At 42.5% G+C, this 18,129-nt stretch overlaps 1 protein-coding gene across 2 annotated transcripts in view; it reads right to left on the minus strand.

The window, feature by feature from the left end:
• PRKCB (protein kinase C beta) overlaps positions 1–18,129 on the minus strand; it is a 209,744-nt gene that overhangs the window by 54,456 nt on the left and 137,159 nt on the right. For both annotated transcript variants that reach the window (XM_030211560.1, XM_030211559.1), the window contains exon 9: positions 11,996–12,139. In XM_030211560.1, coding sequence (XP_030067420.1) covers positions 11,996–12,139 — 144 coding nt within the window. The remainder of the gene's footprint in view (positions 1–11,995; positions 12,140–18,129) is intronic.

The raw sequence follows: 18,129 nt of genomic DNA on the forward strand, positions 1-18,129 counted from the left end.
TGTCATAACAACACTCTGTAAGCCACATTGAGCCTGCAAATAGGTGGGATAATGTGGGGTACAAATAAAATAAATAAATAAAAAGCTGAAGGGTCCATCCAATTCCTGCAACCTCTGCATGTGCTGATCAAACCGAACTGACCAAAACATTTCCATTAATAGGGATTCATATAATCCATCAGCTATGTGGATCAGAGATTTCAGCAATGGAGTCTTTTCTTTCATAATATGCACCTCAAACATTCAGCCACCATCATCAATTTTTACTCCCTAGTCTTCCATCAAAAGCGCTCAAATCTGCAGGCAAAAATCTACGTTGAGTCAAACTAGGAAATGCCGTTTGTGCTAGCTGGAACTTTGCTCTCACTTGATATTGACATTTTGAAGCTATACCTGCTTGGGGACTTTATTAACCTTCATGTATGACAACCTTCACAATCCACAGGCTAAGGAGTTTTAATCATCCTTGCCTTCTCTCAGCTACGATCAATTAATTCAATTGCCCACCTATGTGGGAGGTTGAGCTTTTTAGTGTTTATTAAGAAGCTTCTGGCGGAGAGCGGAGCAATTCATGATTAACTGTTTCTAGTGTTCCCTGGTGTGATCGCTTTTTCATTACATCCAGAATTTCATTTCTGAGTAATCCCTGCTCCACACCACCAGCTACTGAGATGAAAGAGGCTTTAAGAGAGGTCTGAAAACACACTTCTTTTCATTTGCTTTCTTTCAGGTTTCTAATGGCTTAAGCTGTAAGAATGTTTTATATATTTTCTTCCGTTCTTCTGTGTTGTTCCTAAAGTTTTTATTTGTTTTTATTGACATTACACTTTTATTTCTGTTCTTATGCTACTGTAAAATTATTAAGGTTTACGGCCAGACTGATGGCATACCAAGAACTATAAATAAACAGATGCTGAGATGTTTTAAAGGCAACAGATAGAAGTACGTTGAAGGCTACGGTGGAGTGGTAACAAATGTTCACTGCAGAAAGCTCTTGTTTGTGTTACCCCATTTAAGGAAGATAAAATTTCAAATGCTCTGTGGTTTTCCACCAACATCGCCACGTCAAAATGAAGGCTGATGTGTGCTGAACATACATGGAAGAACCTTCTTCCACTTTAACCCTTAGCTGCGTTCACTGCCATTGATGCTGGCACAGAGAGAAGCGGTCAGTGGGCTCTTGACTTCACCAGAAGGTTTAGGGGGAGTGCCCATAATGGGGGCTGACCATGGAGGTAATCTGCAGCTGGGAGCCCCAGTTTTCTCTGAAGTTCAGGAACCGATGGCGTTTCTGCTGGTGATCTCAAGGGAGGAGGTGCCGAAGCACAAAAGGAATCAACAGAGAAATCACTGAAGCCCTGTTCTATCTTCCAAACCCACAAGTATTACAATGGATTCAATCTGGGACGCTTTGATGAGATTAGAGAACTCAAAGTTTTCAGCACTGTTCTCTCAGATAGACCAGTAACTCAACTAGATTGGGAGTGATTGTTGATAGAAACTTAACACTGGAGCAACATACGAATTCTACTATCAGACACATGTTCTCTCTCTGGAAACTAAAACGTATAAAACCTTATTTTCCTAGAGAAGTCTTTCGCAATTTAGTTCAATCACTAGTCATAAGCCGCCTTGATTACTGCAATGGAATATATGCAGGATGCAAAGATATGCTTCTAAAAAAAACTACAAACTGCCCAGAACACAGCTGCCAGGCTAATTTATGGTACATCGAGATTCGAAAGTTCAAGACCACTGCATGAGAAACTGCACTGGCTTCCTGTCAAGGACAGAATCATTTTTAAAATTTGCACTCTGGTGCATAAAATCATCTACGGTGAAGCCCCAGCATATATGGACACCCTTATCAACTTGCCACCTAGGAACTCTCACAGATCAGCTCATTCGTACCTAAATCTCCATTACCCAGTATATAGTGGCCTCAAGTACAAGACCACCTACGCATCCACCTTCTCCTATATTAGCGCTCATTTGTGGAATGGTCTACCTAAATTGGTGAAACTTACTCCTGATCACTCGACCTTCAAAAAACGCCTCAACACCTTTTTATTTGGAAAAGCTTAGGCTGAAATCCCACCTAGCATCTCTTACTTCTGAACTGTCTCTGTCAAGGCATCATATTGATCATCACTACTCTTTTTCCCTTCTTTGTTTTTGTTTGCTGACTTGATGTATGTTTTTACAGACTGTTGTAAGCCACATTGAGCCTGCCCATGGGTGGGAAATTGTGGGATAGAAATGCTATAAATAAATACAGAACAGGGCATTCCTGTTCTTACAAAAAAGATGGAACAAATAAAAAAAACCACTAGACATTGTCTGATAAACAGTTTTCTCTTATTAAGGATAATATCCTAATTCATAATGACTTAGAACATTTGGAAAATATACTCAGGAGAAAAACACTGAGGCTTCCAATGTTACCTTCAGTGGCCCCGTTTATAACTTTCAAATGGTACATGATAGAAGTTTTAAAAATTCTTGAGCAATCAGGAGGCTGTTGCAAAGATTTATGATGTGCCGTCTTTTGTTAAGATTCCTCTCAACCTATTGTCGCCGAGTCTGAGACATTGGCCTTTTTTTACAAACTGAATTCAGCAAATTAGGGTAAAGGTATAACACCTTGAACTGGATACTGCGCAGATCTGGTATGCCACAAGGTTTTGCATTATCAGTGGCTTTGTTCAATGTATTTTTTGCAACCTGTCAGTGATTTGTTGAAGAGTCTTGAAGTACAAATAAAAAAAATCAAATATTTTCTACCCGTTTTATCTGGGGTTCATTCAGCATTCTTCCTGGAAGCTAACTACATCAGTTAAGTTGTGCTGTAGATGTCATTTAACGAGATCGCATCCAATGGAAAGAAAACAGATTGTTTTTGCCAGTCATCCTTCTGTTCCTGAATTTCCACATTATCCACTAATTGATAACCCTGTCATGCCAGTTTTGATGGAAGTCTGGCACTTGGGTGATATCCTTGGCAGTAACTTACATATCAAAGCTCTTGTCAGCTTTACACTTTACAACTGTGATTATTAGAGAGATTAAAAACTTTATCTGGATGGTTTTACAAATGTGTTGCAGGCCTCGGATGTTGCATCTAACTTATTATTGTAACCCTGTAATTTTGGTCTCTCATTGACATCTCAAAAGCTTTACAAGTTTTGCAAAACACTACAGGTCAGCTTCTGTCTGGCTGCCCCAAATACGAGCCACATGGTGAGCTGACTTCCTATTTATCTAGTGACCATGTCCTAAATGTTTAAGGTTTTGAAGGGAACTTTTTCACTCTTCCTGTAAATATTCCAGCTGAATCTCAATCACATGGTAGTGGAGATACGCCAATAAATATAGTACTTAAATTGCAACGCCACTGTTTAAGTAAGGAAAGATATGTAATTGATCAATCTTCAATGATCATTGATGGAGGAAAAAGCCTCAAAGTACCAAGGTTTATTAATATCCCTTACGGTACTAAATCAATCCCGTTTGCCGATTACTCGGTCATTTCAAGGGATTAGATATTTATCATCGGCTTAAAAAACCTCCTTACTTGTATGTGTGCGCGATGTAAAACAGATTAATGGGGCGCTCAATATCTTAGATCTCGCTCCTACTTGTCATCATTTGCATACAAACAATCGCCCTAACTTCTAAACAACAACAACGAAGAATAAGACTGAAATGACATAATCACTGCCCAACACTATTACTCTCACCATAATACCGTCACCTGAGCAACTACATAAAGCCGACACCTACACAAGACCACAATGTATTCTTCTACCACATATATACGCACTTGATTGTAAAACCACGTGTTAACAAGTACGCAAGTACACAATGCATTCTTCTACCATGTCTGTAGACACTTGATTGCAAGATCATGTGCATATCTGAAGTCTGGAAATGGCAAACGCCATAACGGCAAATGTAAGCCACACTGAGCCTGCAAATAGGTGGGAAATGTGGGAAACAAATGCTACAAATAATAATAATAATAATAATACACAGTTATATATGTTCACCAAAATGGACTTAGCTTGCGTTGTGCTTTCGCATGAAGTCCTCATCCAGATCTCCCCTGACCAAAGGTGGCCAGCGTTTCACTGTGCTGTATACCAGACTCTAGCTGCTTCAGGGTCATATGGGGGGGTGGGGGAAGAGATCTATGAGGGCGGTTCCAGCTTGGTGATTCCAGCTGATCTCCCACTTCCTGTGAAGTGTTTTACAGCTTTCAACAACTGTTTTGGATTTATGGAACTCTGTACCTCCTGAGCACGATTTTCTTGCTTTTATTAGAAACATGAAGATTATTTCTTCACTGAAGCTTTTATGACTTTTAGCCAATATAGTTTTATTTTGATTAGTAGTATGTTCTGTCATTTTAACTGTATTTTATGTTATTATATGGTTTTGTGCTGTTAATTGTGTTATGATGTTTATTTATATGTGTATGTTTTTATTTCATACCCCGCCTGGAATTGTGGGGTAGAGCAGGTAATAAATATTTTAAATAAATACATTTATGCTGATAGAAACTAGTTTGGCAGATAATAAGCATTTTGACCGTTTGTTCCTGAATTTTTCCTTTCCCGGGCATCTGGTCTGTCTAGGCGAGGTCATTCATCTCCTCTCATGGACCTGCCACCCCTTGTTACAGGGACTTGTCTGGCCTGATCACCAACTCATTGTCAGCTTTAAAAACACAAGAACTGTTCCTAAAATATGAAGTAGAACAAAGACAAGCTGCCTTGTGTGCTTCGAAGGCTAGAATCCTCCCAGAGACCCTCCTCCCTTAGTCAGAAACCTCTGAATGTTAATTACCCAGAGAACAAAAGAGGCAGAGGATGTGAGAGGCAGCATCACATAAGCAGTGAAAGGTTTTGACTAGCACTAATTAGCATATTTATAAATGACCATTCCATTAAGTCCTTCCAGTTTAGCCTTTTCTTTACACAAACCAGGGCTCTCCCTGGATAAGAAATATAGAGTAGGTGTTATTCTCCGATTCTGTGTAAGATGCTTAAAGGAGGGAGATACAGAGACTAGTGATTTGTCTTCATAGTAAATGACGGCAGATAAAGACCTGTACGGTCCATCCAGTCTGCCCAACAAGATAAACTCATTTACATGGTATGTGATACTTTATACCCGAGTTTGATTTGGCCTTGCCATTCTCAGGGCACAGACCGTACAAGTCTGCCAAGCACTTATCTTGTACTAAGTTCTGAAGCTAACGTTGAAGCCCCTTAAAATTTATACTCCAGCCCATCCCTATCTATTCAGTCACGATCATGGCATAGATCGTAGAAGTCTGCCCAGCTCCCACTTTGTTTCCCAATTACCGGCGTCGCCACCCAATCTCTGCTAAGATTCCGCGGAACCATTCCTTCTAAACAGGATTCCTTTGTGTTTATCCCATGCATGTTTGAATTCCATTACCGTTTTTATCTCCACCACCTCCTGCAGGAGGGCATTCCACATATCCACCACCCTCTCCGTAAAAAAATACTTCCTGACATTAGTCCTGGCTTAAAAATTCCTGAGAGCCTGGGCCAGGAGTTGAGGATCCTGGGTTGTGGAGAATAGACAGTCCTCTAGTATTTGATTTGGTTTCTACGTGTCACGCTTCCATTTCTGTCCGCTAGATGTTGAAGTGACACCTTTCAAGGTGGGAGGTTGTATCTGGCTAAATGTACACACATGAGAACTCTTAGACTGAGTGGCTTAGTGACTGGCAGCCAGTCAATGTCTGAAAACCCCACATCAGACCGGACAAAGGAAGGAAACAGGAGATGTTTGTCAACCATGGGGCTTCGGTGCTGACAAGGAGGCAGGAGAAAGACTTACCAGCTGGCACCGAGGAAAAGAAGTCATGTAGCAAATAAATATTCTCAGTTTCTGTCAGCCCTGTTGCCAATCCTTCAATGAATCACTTTAGCTCCCAAGACCTCACTTATTTTTATAATAAGCACTTTAGTATGTTTTCCAAATAACAGATTGGGGTAGTACAATAGTGCCGCACAAGAAAATCTGAGCACAATCTTGTACAATGCTGTATTCAGATGAATATTTGAGAGGCTTCTGTACCCAAGTTCTAACCTCAGCTCTGTCAGTGACTCACTGTGCGTGAACTCAGTGCTTCGGTTTTAGTCCTGATTAGTCAGCAACACTCTGTGTGGTCCTGGGCAGGGCCACTTTCTGGTCATAAGCCCAAACACGCTCTCACTCTTTCCACTGAAGGATCTTTGTTTAATGGGAAGCTTTTGGAATAGTGAAGTTTCACCACAGCTAGAGCATGAGGTGAAGAACCTTTTGGATGAAAAGGCCATATTGGTAATCAGATCATTTGGGGGGGGGGGGGGGGGGGAAGAAGGATGTGGACCACCTTTAAGCTGTATCAACTCATATAATATATGGAAACGGCTTTGGTTGTACCACAGAAAGGCAGTATATCAAATGTATGACCTTTTACCAGGACAGGGTAACGTTGGTGGCAGTGAGGAAAAGTACTCTAAGGGACTTCATTCCTAAGTGGTCTTAGAAATATGGAGGCTGGAGATTCCTTTCAAGCCCTGCTGTTCGGAGCATAGAGAAATCCAATCATTCATTCTTAAGCTCCTGGGATACATTGACGTGACGGCAACACTCTAAAGCATACTTGCACTCACCCACCATCCCGCAGCTAATGTTCCCTGTGCAGATGACTGGATGCATTTAATGAGGCATGGCTTACTGAAAGGGATGGATGGATAGTTCTGTACTGACGGTGTGTTTACAGTTTAACAAACAGCTCTGAGGCCTCATTCAGCTCTTGGCCAGACCTTAGATGCTAAAATGATAATGATAAATTTCAAAAGTGTAAAGAAATCTTGGATAAAGCTGGTAATGGATCAGAATCTGTCTTAGGAGTCTCTTCCAAGGAAACGGAGCTTACCACGTGTAAGAACTCGGCAGCTCATTCAGGATTCTTGCATTTGTGCTGGCATTGGTATTTATGGCAACAAATCAATAACAGAATAGAAAAGAAAAAAACTCATATCAAAACCACTTTCCTGTACTGTAGGCAAGATATACTGTTGATTTGTACAAAACCTTTTAAACAGAGGCAGACAGTGAAAACTAAATACAGAAGGAAAAAGCCTCAGAACCCACTTCTTTACAGAAAAGAATGGATTTAATGGGTAATTAGCTCACTGGCATTTTAAAAACCTCCTGTTGACCATTCTGGCTCTATGCAAGTGGTTCCTAAACCTGGTCCTGGAGGCATCCCGGTCAGTCAGGTTTTCAGGATACCCACAATGACTATTCATGCGATAGATTTGAATGCAATGGAGGCAGTGCATGCAAATGTCTCATGAATATTTATTGTGGGTATCCTGAAAACCTGAGTGGCTGAGGTGCCTCTAGGACCATGTTTGGGAACCACTGCCCTTTGCAATGCAATAAACAATTTGCTGGTAACCCAAAATCAAAGGCGACATATCTTTTAAATAACGTTAGTGCAAGGTTTGATCCCATCGACTAGTTTTGTGAATGGCTGCTTCAGGACAAAACAGGATCCGGATCCTGTCTTCTCCTGAAGCAGCCATATGGTGAAACTAGCCAACCAGATCTAATCTTGCACTAACGCTATTTAAAAGATAAATCACGTTTGATTTTGCGTTACCAGTAAATTATTTACTGCATTGCATACAGCCAGAATAGTCAACAGGAGGTTTTTCATGCCACTGAGGTAACTACTCATTAAATCCTTTCTTTTCTGCAAAGAAGGTGGGTTCTGAGGCTTTCCCCTCCTGTATTTAGCTTTCACCATCTGCCTCTCTGTTTAAAAGTTTTTGTATAAATTGACAGCATTTCTGGCTTACATGACAGGAAAGTGGTTTTGATACTGGTATTTATGAGACAGAAACATGGCATAAATTCTATGTTTTTCATGAAATGTGACTTCTCTCACCTCTGCTGCAAAATAATGGTTCGATTTCTGTCCTCTATCATTAGTTAGAAATCACAGCCAGAGTGTCTGCTCTACTGACCTCCCCATTTTCCCCAGGAAATAAACAGACATCCTAGATATAATTACTGCTGTCCGTGGTCCTGAAGCCTGATCATTCCCATCACAAACTCCTTACAAAACAGAACAGTCCGCCACTGTAATCACAATCCCTCTGTATCACTCCATAGAGACGCTGCACATTCAGTGCATAGTAGAATTAGAAAAGGTACAGAAAAGGGCAATGATGATGAGTAGGGGGATGGAAAGACTCTCATATTAGGAAAAGCTAGTGAGGTTAGGAGAAGAGACGGCTGAGGGGGAATATGATAAGAGGTCTATAAAATCCTGAGTAAACACAATTGTTTACTCATTCAAAGGGTACAATGACGAGAAGATGCTCTATGAAGGTGGCACATTTAAAAGCCTGGCTCTTCTGCCAAGCCTTTACTACATAGGGCGACTGGCTATACACCCATTCTGCACCTGGACTAGCTGACTACACACACTGTAACTTAGACCAGTTCCTTATATCTTGATTAACTGTACAACGAATTTGCCTTTAGTTTAATCTCCCATTTATTTATCCCTACTGACTACACCACACATCTTGTCCTCATGTATATATCTGCGCTCGGCCCCTCAGCTATATTGTAGAAAAACATTAGTATTCTAGCAATGCTATTTCAATGCTCTAATTAGGTGTTTCATTAGTATTATTCTTACATCATATTCTCTCTCTGTTATTTGAATTTCAGTGCTGTTAAATGTGTATGTTTTTGATCCTATCATTAGGTCTCAATTTACTGCATTTATGTTTATACTTGTACATTTTACTGTCATCATGCTGTTAACAAAATTGTAACTTTGATGTTAAACTATACTTTATTACACCGCCTTGGCTGAATCTCTTAATAAAGGAAATTAATAAATCCAAATAAATAAAATATTTGTTTTACTCAATGTATAGTTAAGCACTGGAAATCATTGCTGGAGCAAGTGGTATAAGCTGTTAATGTAGCTGGGTCCTGGTCGGGTCAAATTCCTGGAGGAAAAGCCACTGCCTATCTCTGAGGTAAGTAACGTGAAATCTTCCTACTTTTTAAGACCCTGTCAGGTACCTGGATACTTGGACTAGTCACTGTTGGAAACAGAACCTTGGACTGACCCGGCAGAGCAGCTCATGTGTTTGTACGGTGCTTTCTTTCTACGTTCAGGTTGTAAACTTACAGGACCCACACTCGTTCCTCCTTCACCAGTTATCTTTTTATTTTCTATTTTTATGATTTAGCTTGGTTAAATTCAGGTGCACCAGGTATTTTCCTGTCCCCAGAGAGCTTACAATTTAAGCCAATGAAGTGTTAAGTGACTTGCCCAAGACCACAAGGAGTGGCAGTGAGATCTGAACCCTGGATTTCTGGGTTCTCAACCCGCTGCTCTAAACACTGGGCTCCTACGGCTTCCTCGACTGATAACTCTGCTTGCTCCATGGGATCGGTAGATGATACATGGAGACTGTGCAGAAAATCAGGCAGAGGCCAGGCATCACAGAGAAAAGTTTCTCCAAACAAATATAAAATCTGAAAAAAAATTCAGACTATTACTATACAAGCAAAAATCAAAGTCACCTCTGCCTCAGATTCTGGTAAAATATCTCAGTAAGTTGAGAGTGGCAATACCTTCAGGGTGGCTCAGGAACTGTACAGAGAGTAACCGCAGCATGCTATGACCTAAACAGCAATTACAATGCTACCGAGGTTGGCAACTGGGGCCCCTTAATCTCCTTTAAGCTCGTCATTGTCAAACTTAGAAAGTGCAGAGCAGAATGGGACGTGGACCCAGCCCATTCTTAAATGCACTAAACATGTACAATTCTGAAAGAGGAGGCTTAATACATAAAAACTGCCCTACTAGGTCGATCAAAGGTCCATCTAGCCTGGTATCTTGCTTCCAACAGTGGTCAATCGAGGTCAAAAGTACCTGGCAGAATTTCAAAGAGTAGCAGCATCCCATGCTACCAATCCCAGGAATAAGTAGTGGCTGCTCCAGATCTACCTTAATATCGGTTTATGGACTTTTCACCAGGAATTTATGCAAACCTTTTTTAAACTCTGTGCAATTATTGTACTGATAGGAAGACTGTTAGTTACTTTTCATTTACAGGATTTTCAGAATCATGTGTTAAGCGTGTGAGTAGAACAATTCCTTGTGTAGCAGAAGCCTCAGATCTGTCAATGGATGGAACAACCTCTGGGTTCCTCCATGAGGAACTTTCCACAGTCCCTGCTCCAACTTAAACTCTAGTCACAATCTGGTGTCATGGGAGCTGGATTTTCCTATCACTCTCCCTGAACTGGAGAAGTATAAAAGGACCTTGAACCTCCATGGGCTTTCTTCCACAAGGAGTCCAGGGACTAAGAGGCAACTCTTTGAGCCTCAACTGGGGGCAGAAATATTGCAAGATTAAATTCTGATTTAGGGGTGTAAATTCTAATCAGACCAGTGGGGTACCTACATTAGTTGCCACCATGGACAGAGCACCCCCTGCTCTGAGCAAGGGGGTGCGCGGAGCTATCAGCTCTGCTGGTTCCCTGGCCCGGAACAGGAAGTTGACATCGAGACTGGGAGAATGGGCGTGCAAGTGGCAGATGAAGTTCAATGTTGACAAGTGCAAAGTGATGCATGTGGGTAAGAGGAACCCGAATTATAGCTACGTCTTGCAAGGTTCCGCGTTAGGAGTTACGGATCAAGAAAGGGATCTGGGTGTCGTCGTCGATGATACGCTGAAACCTTCTGCTCAGTGTGCTGCTGCGGCTAGGAAAGCGAATAGAATGTTGGGTGTTATTAGGAAGGGTATGGAGTCCAGGTGTGCGGATGTTATAATGCCGTTGTATCGCTCCATGGTGCGACCGCACCTGGAGTATTGTGTTCAGTACTGGTCTCCGTATCTCAAAAAAGATATAGTAGAATTGGAAAAGGTACAGCGAAGGGCGACGAAAATGATAGTGGGGATGGGACGACTTTCCTACGAAGAGAGGCTGAGAAGGCTAGGGCTTTTCAGCTTGGAGAAGAGACGGCTGAGGGGAGATATGATAGAAGTGTATAAAATAATGAGTGGAATGGATCGGGTGGATGTGAAGCGACTGTTCACGCTATCCAAAAATACTAGGACTAGAGGGCATGAGTTGAAGCTACAGTGTGGTAAATTTAAAACGAATCGGAGAAAATTTTTCTTCACCCAACGTGTAATTAGACTCTGGAATTCGTTGCCGGAGAACGTGGTACGGGCGGTTAACTTGACGGAGTTTAAAAAGGGGTTAGATAGATTCCTAAAGGACAAGTCCATAGACCGCTATTAAATGGACTTGGAAAAATTCCGCATTTTTAGGTATAACTTGTCTGGAATGTTTTTACGTTTGGGGAGCGTGCCAGGTGCCCTTGACCTGGATTGGCCACTGTCGGTGACAGGATGCTGGGCTAGATGGACCTTTGGTCTTTCCCAGTATGGCACTACTTATGTACTTATGTACTTATCAGAAAGGGCAGGGAACCAACAGAGATGACAGCCACGAGCCTGCTCCTTGCATCCGGGGTGGACTGCCCCCACGCCCCACCCTTGGTACACTACAGTATCAGACTAATCCAAATTTGTTGAAAAAACATTTTTCCTAAAATTTGTTCTCCAGTGGTATCAGCAGCCTCTTTGTATATCAACCCCTTTTTTTTAGGGGGGGGGGGGATCACCTAATAAAGGCATTTCCATAAAAATCTTGTGTCTTGTTTTGCCTTTTTACCTCATCCAATTGACACTGTGTCTCCCTGTTCACCAGGACGGGATTGTGTTGCTTCTGCTACTCTTTGTTGTCCTTTTCTGCTATTAAAGTGTTGGGCAGCCCCATACATTTCCCCTAGTGAGAGGCCAGCTACACCCAGACACGAGCACAGGCTCCCAACAGCAGGAATGGGGTATTACTGCACCTTTCCGAAACTTCCTTTGCCCAGCACTTTCAGAAAGTTAAAGTCGGTCAGCTTCATTCGGTCACGGTTTCCGTTGTTGTCATATCTGGCTAAAGCATTTGCTTTTTCATCTGCCGCCTTAGACCCTGGACCAATTTTGGCTCTCTGGAAAAAGAAAATGACATACAATCCGATTACTATAAATCCACAGCAACAGGCATTTCTGAAAGTATTCTTCAGCATAAAAAAGTAACTCCTCCAGGTGGTGAGCAATCTGCAAGCAGGATATTTCCTGCTGCTCCTCAGACTTCCAGGGCAGGCAGAAGCAGGGCCACAATCTCATACCATGAGCCTTCAATCACAGCTCTTGCCGGGTTCACTATAATGGACATCTACTGGGTCAGGGAGTTGGGGGTGCTGTGGTTGTTTGTTCCAGTGTGGGGTTGTATATAGAGGGGGATCTGAAGGCAAATGGGGGGGGGGGGAGAAGTAAGAAGGGAGGGATTGGACATAAGGGTGAGAGGGTCAGGAGGGAGATCAGACATAATAGGGTGGGGGGGTCAGAACAGTTGGTGGAAGGTGGGACAGGGCTTTGTATCTGCCATGGGAGGAGGAGGCATGATTTGGGGGTGCACCATCACATACTACTGGGTTATGGGGGCTCTGCAAGCAGGACAGATGCTGGGCATGCACCCTGCAAGTACCACACAGGCTTTGCAGTTAACCCAAGGTAAATTCAAGCAGGTACTGACTCTTCCAACAAAGGTCCTTTGGACATTCTAGGTAGCAGGTCTATCTCCTGACATAGACATTTATGCATTGGGGGATGAATAGTAACATAGTAACATAGTAGATGACGGCAGAAAAAGACCTGCACGGTCCATCCAGTCTGCCCAACAAGATAAACTCATATGTGTACACCTTACCTTGATTTGTACCTGCCTTGTTCAGGGCACAGACCGTACAAGCCTGCGCAGCAGTACTTCCCGCCTCCCAACCACCAGTCCTGCCTCCCACCACCGGCCCCGGCACAGACCATACAAGTCTGCCCTCCACCATCCTCGCCTCCCAGCCACCAACCCCTCTTCCCCCCACCTGCTCCGCCACCCAATTTCGGCTAAGCTTCTGAGGATCCATTCCTTCTGCACAGGATTCCTTTATGCATATCCCACGCATGTTTGAATTCCGTTACCGTTTTCATCTCCACCATCTCCCGCGGGAGGGCATTCCAAGCATCCACCACCCTCTCCATGAAAAAATACTTCCTGACATCTTTCCTGAGGCTGCTCCCCTTCAACTTCATTTCATGTCCTCTCGTTCTACCGCCTTCCCATCTCCGGAAAAGATTTGTTTGCGGATTAATACCTTTCAAATATTTGAACGTCTGTATCATATCACCCCTGTTCCTCCAGGGTATACATGTTCAGGTCAGCAAGTCTCTCCTCATACATCTTGGAACGCAAATCCCATACCATTCTCGTAGCTTTTCTTTGCACCGCTTCCATTTTTTAAACATCCTTCGCAAGGTACGGCCTCCAAAACTGAACACAATATTCCAGGTGGGGCCTGGAGTCCATATTTTTATCCCACCCAGGTCTTGCTCAGACTACCCCCCCCCCCTAACATGTTCTTTAGCTGTATATGCTTCTATCCTGGTTTTGTAAAATCTTGATGAGCGTGAGAGGCTCTGTTGGATTTTCAGCCATAGGAGCGAAGATAAGGACATGAATAGAGGACATGTTCATACGTTCCAATAGTAAAATCAGGATGTGGACATTTACACAGTATGGATGTCTTCGTGCCAGTTTATGAACATCTAAAACACGAATGATGCTTCTACAATATATCTGTGCAAACCGTGTGGGAACTTTCGGCGAGATGCATAAGTTGCCTTTATGAACTAGGTCCGAGCTATGCATCCATGTGAATTCAGAGGTAATTCTGAAACGCATTACTGTGGATAACACAGGGTTTAGGTTCAGAAATAGACTTACAAGTTTATATTCTGGGCAATATGCAAATAAGTTTATCTGCCCTTAGCAGAGGTATTCCTGGGGGAGGAGAGGGGTTAGCACCTCTATGCAGATTTATAAAATAAAATACACTCCAAATCAAAAAATCAAATTGTCATGCCCCTCACCTGTTCTTTGTGGTCTCCAGCAGCATTCCATGCCAAGAATAATCTGTTTACTTCCTGGAAAACTAGAACATCATTTATAGCCCTGCAAGAGGGCGCTGGCTGATATCATCACTTCCTGTTTGGTAGCACATAAGGAAGTTCCTGACTTCCCCCAGCCAGTGCCTTTGCAACAAGTGTTCTAGAGTTGTCTACTGTGTGTTGTAGCCTTGTTCCAACCTGTCTCCTGTTCCTGCCCTTTGTTTCTGTCCTGCTACATGTTCCAGCCTTGTTCCTGCCTTGCTCTCAGTTTGTTTCTCACCCTGTCTTCAAGCTCCAGCCCTGTATTCAGCCCAGCCTTGTCCAGGGGTCTCGCTAGCTCTCAGGTAGGCAAGGTAACATCAACTCGGCTGCGGCCCAAGGGCTCACCCCAAGTTATGACACCAATAAATAGAAACACAGAAAATGACATCAGATAAAGACCGTGTGGCTTCTCCAGTCTACCCATCCATACCAACTAGTATTTCTTCCTTTCCCTTAAAGATCCTATATATTGGTCCAAGCTTACTTGACTTCAGAAACAATCTGTCTCCACCACCTCCATCAGGCCAAGAATTCACCACCCTTTCCATGAGGAAGTATTTCCTTAGGTTACTTCTGAGTCTATCCCCGTTTCATCTTTATCCTATACCCCCCTTGTCCCAGAGCTTCCTTTCAGTTGAAAGAGACTAGCCTCCTGTGCATTTACACCGCAGAGGTATTTAAATGTCGCGATGATATCTCCCCTTTCCCGTTTTACTTTCAAAGTATACATATTGAGATCTTGAAGTCTGTCCCCACATGCTTTATAACGAAGACCAGCGACCATTTTGGTAGCCGCCCTCTGGACCGACTCCATCCTGTTGATATCTTTTTGAAGTTTCGGTCTCCAGAATTGTACACTATATTCTAAATGAGGTCTCACCAGAGTCTTATACAGAGACATTTTTACCTTCTTATGGAATAAGCTCCCTGTTTTTTTTATGTGAAGTTGATGCGGAGACCTTTCGTAAACAGCTGGTTGTCATTGGGGTTTTAAATTGTACCGTGCTGGCGCTCTCTTTCACTATTGCACTGATGTTGCGCGTTTATGAGATCATGAATGTAGACATGAGAAGTTTTCTGATTTGTGGTATATGTTTATTAAGTGAAATGTAAATGCACATTTCTTCAGAGCACATGTGAATTTGTGCCTGAACATTTGCATGCCGCTGGGACCTGTTTTGGTGCCTAGTTTCTAAAGGCCCAGAGCCACCTAGGATTCCCTTTACAAAACAGATTCTGTTAAACTTTCCACCTAGATGCCATGTTATTAAATAAACTAATTTCTGTATGATATATGTGAGCAGCTCTGGAAAAAGGTGACAAAAGTGCCAGTTAAGCTCCTTTGTGATAAGCTTCAATGGTACATACGTGGAGGGCCATTTCATTCCATATATGAGAGGTGGTCATTTTGTCCCATTCTCGCCAACATTGAACTCAGAATATCCGAGAACCGATTATGCATCAATTACATTCTGTTTAGACCATCAGTGAAATCCTGGGTGCATGAAGGGCTGCAATTTGCAGGGATTATGATGAACAGATGAATGTTAGGTACGGTAAGGTAAGAACTGTCCCACTTTCATGTTTTAAAATTTGTTTTATTTTATTGTTGCATTTTGTATTATGTTTCTGTATTTTATGCAGCCTAAAGCACACGCATGATACCAAAATAAACGTGTGGGAGGAATTTTCATGAGGTAGTTTTCATAGGCAAAGTGTCTATTTTCCTCTAGGAAATCAGTCTACCTTATGCACGTATCGGATGGCACGAGTACCTTATGCACATATTGGACTCCATGAGTACCTTACGCACACGTCAGACTGAGCAAGTACCTTACACACATATCGACTTGCAAAAGTACCTTACACACATATCTGTTGTTAGAATTACTCTCTACAGGCCAGTTTTAAAAGTACTTGATGCGTGACAGCAAGTGATTATAAAACTGTGTGTCTGATATGTAAATACATTTAAGCAGTGACAAAGCTCTTCTGCCTATTAATATCCAGTACAATAACAATTCCACTACCAGGGCATTTCTTACATCAAAGTGGTCAACCAGGCGGTGAGGAATTTGAGTTACAAACATTGCTTTTACAGCCTTGGTGCTGGCAGGATCTCAACTATAACATGGTCATTCTTGCACACCTATGTGAGCAAGCTTGGAAATCACAGAAATAGCATGAGTAAAATAACCTGTCTCAACAGTAGCCATGTTGATTACTTCCCCCTTAGCATCAACCTTTTCATGTGCTCATTTACATTTAATGCACTTGTATTATGTAGTAATCAGGCTTGTATTAAATGATGAATGTGAAATCATTAACGCATGTTAATAAATCTGGTCCTACATCTGTAACTTAGGCAACAGCGGAAGAAACGAGTTGCCCAAGGTCATAAGGAGCATCAGTGGGATCTGAAAAGCCTGGTCCTCTAATGAGGACCTGAGTGCTGAAACTTGGTCTGATCTCACAGACTGCTCTCCGCTCTCTCACAGTCCACATTCTCCTGTAGAGAGAAGTAATCTAAGGACATCTCGTTCTCTTCTTTCTCTTTATTAAAATATACACTATTTTTGTAAGTACAGATTGTGGCCTGCCTCTTACATTCATTCAATTGGGTGTTTAATGGTATTTTCTGGGCCGGGCTATCTTCCAATTCATTCCATTTTCATTTTTAGACAGCAGCCACAATGTGGAGTCTGCACACAGCTTGTCTACCATGAAATTCCATTAAGCCGATGGCTGCTCGGAGAAGCAGAATTAATTGCCTGCATGCTGCTGCTCTTGATTGGACATTGTAAGCTGGTTCTGATCGCCATCCCTCTCTTCTACCTACAGTACTTACTCATGTCCAAAAGCAACAGTAGCACAGAAAATGAGGAGAGAAAAAATGTGGCTAGGTTGGCTGCATCAAGTCAACGATACCATTCATCAGTCTGCTAGATTTGAGATTATCACTTACAGGTAAGCAACTTTTTGGAATTTAGGATTTAAAAAACCCCATTACTCAAAACCAGTTGCAGCTCCACCGCTCTCTTCTAAATTTATGTTAGGAGAGCTTGGAGTCAGGGAAGAATCCTGGATACCATAGTTCCTGCCAAACTTCGCCCTTCCCCTCTGCTGCACTCATTTCTGGCTCCAGTTCTTCCTGGTTCCACACAACTGCATTTTACGCGAATCCCGAGTTCTCTCTCTAGATGTGGTATCACCTCCTGTGGCTAAGGTTTAATGTTACATATTTAATACATTTGATGTGCCACGTCTCAAAAGTCAGCAAAAGATAAAAGTGGAAGTCACCAAAAAACCACAGGTCCCAAGGCAATCAGTAAAAATATCCAAACTGATGAATTCTTCAATCATAACCATTAGAGACATGTCCATCAATACCGCATACAGGCAAAACCCAACACGGCCGTGTTTCGGTACAAAGGCCTTCTAGAAGAATGGTCTAAGGTTTGGCAATTAAAATTCAATGCGAAGAAATGCAAAGTGATGCACTTAGGGAATAGAAATCCTCGGGAGACGTATGTGTTAGGCGGGGAGAGTCTGATAGGAACGGACGGGGAGAGGGATCTTGGGGTGATAGTATCTGAGGATCTGAAGGTGACGAAACAGTGTGACAAGGCAGTGGCCGTAGCTAGAAGGTTGTTAGGCTGTATAGAGAGAGGTGTGACCAGCAGAAGAAAGGGGGTGTTGATGCCCCTGTATAAGTCGTTGGTGAGGCCCCACCTAGAGTATTGTGTTCAGTTTTGGAGGCCGTACCTTGCGAAGGATGTAAAAAGAATTGAAGCAGTGCAAAGAAAAGCTATGAGAATGGTAAGGGATTTGCGTTAGAAGACGTATGAGGAGAGACTTGATGACCTGAACATGTACACTCTGGAAGAAAGGAGAAACAGGGGTGATATGATACAGACTTTCAAATATTTGAAAAGTATTAATCCGCAAACGAACC

The sequence above is a fragment of the Microcaecilia unicolor genome, chromosome 8 (genome assembly GCF_901765095.1).
Source record: "Microcaecilia unicolor chromosome 8, aMicUni1.1, whole genome shotgun sequence".
Lineage (NCBI taxonomy): Eukaryota > Metazoa > Chordata > Amphibia > Gymnophiona > Siphonopidae > Microcaecilia > Microcaecilia unicolor.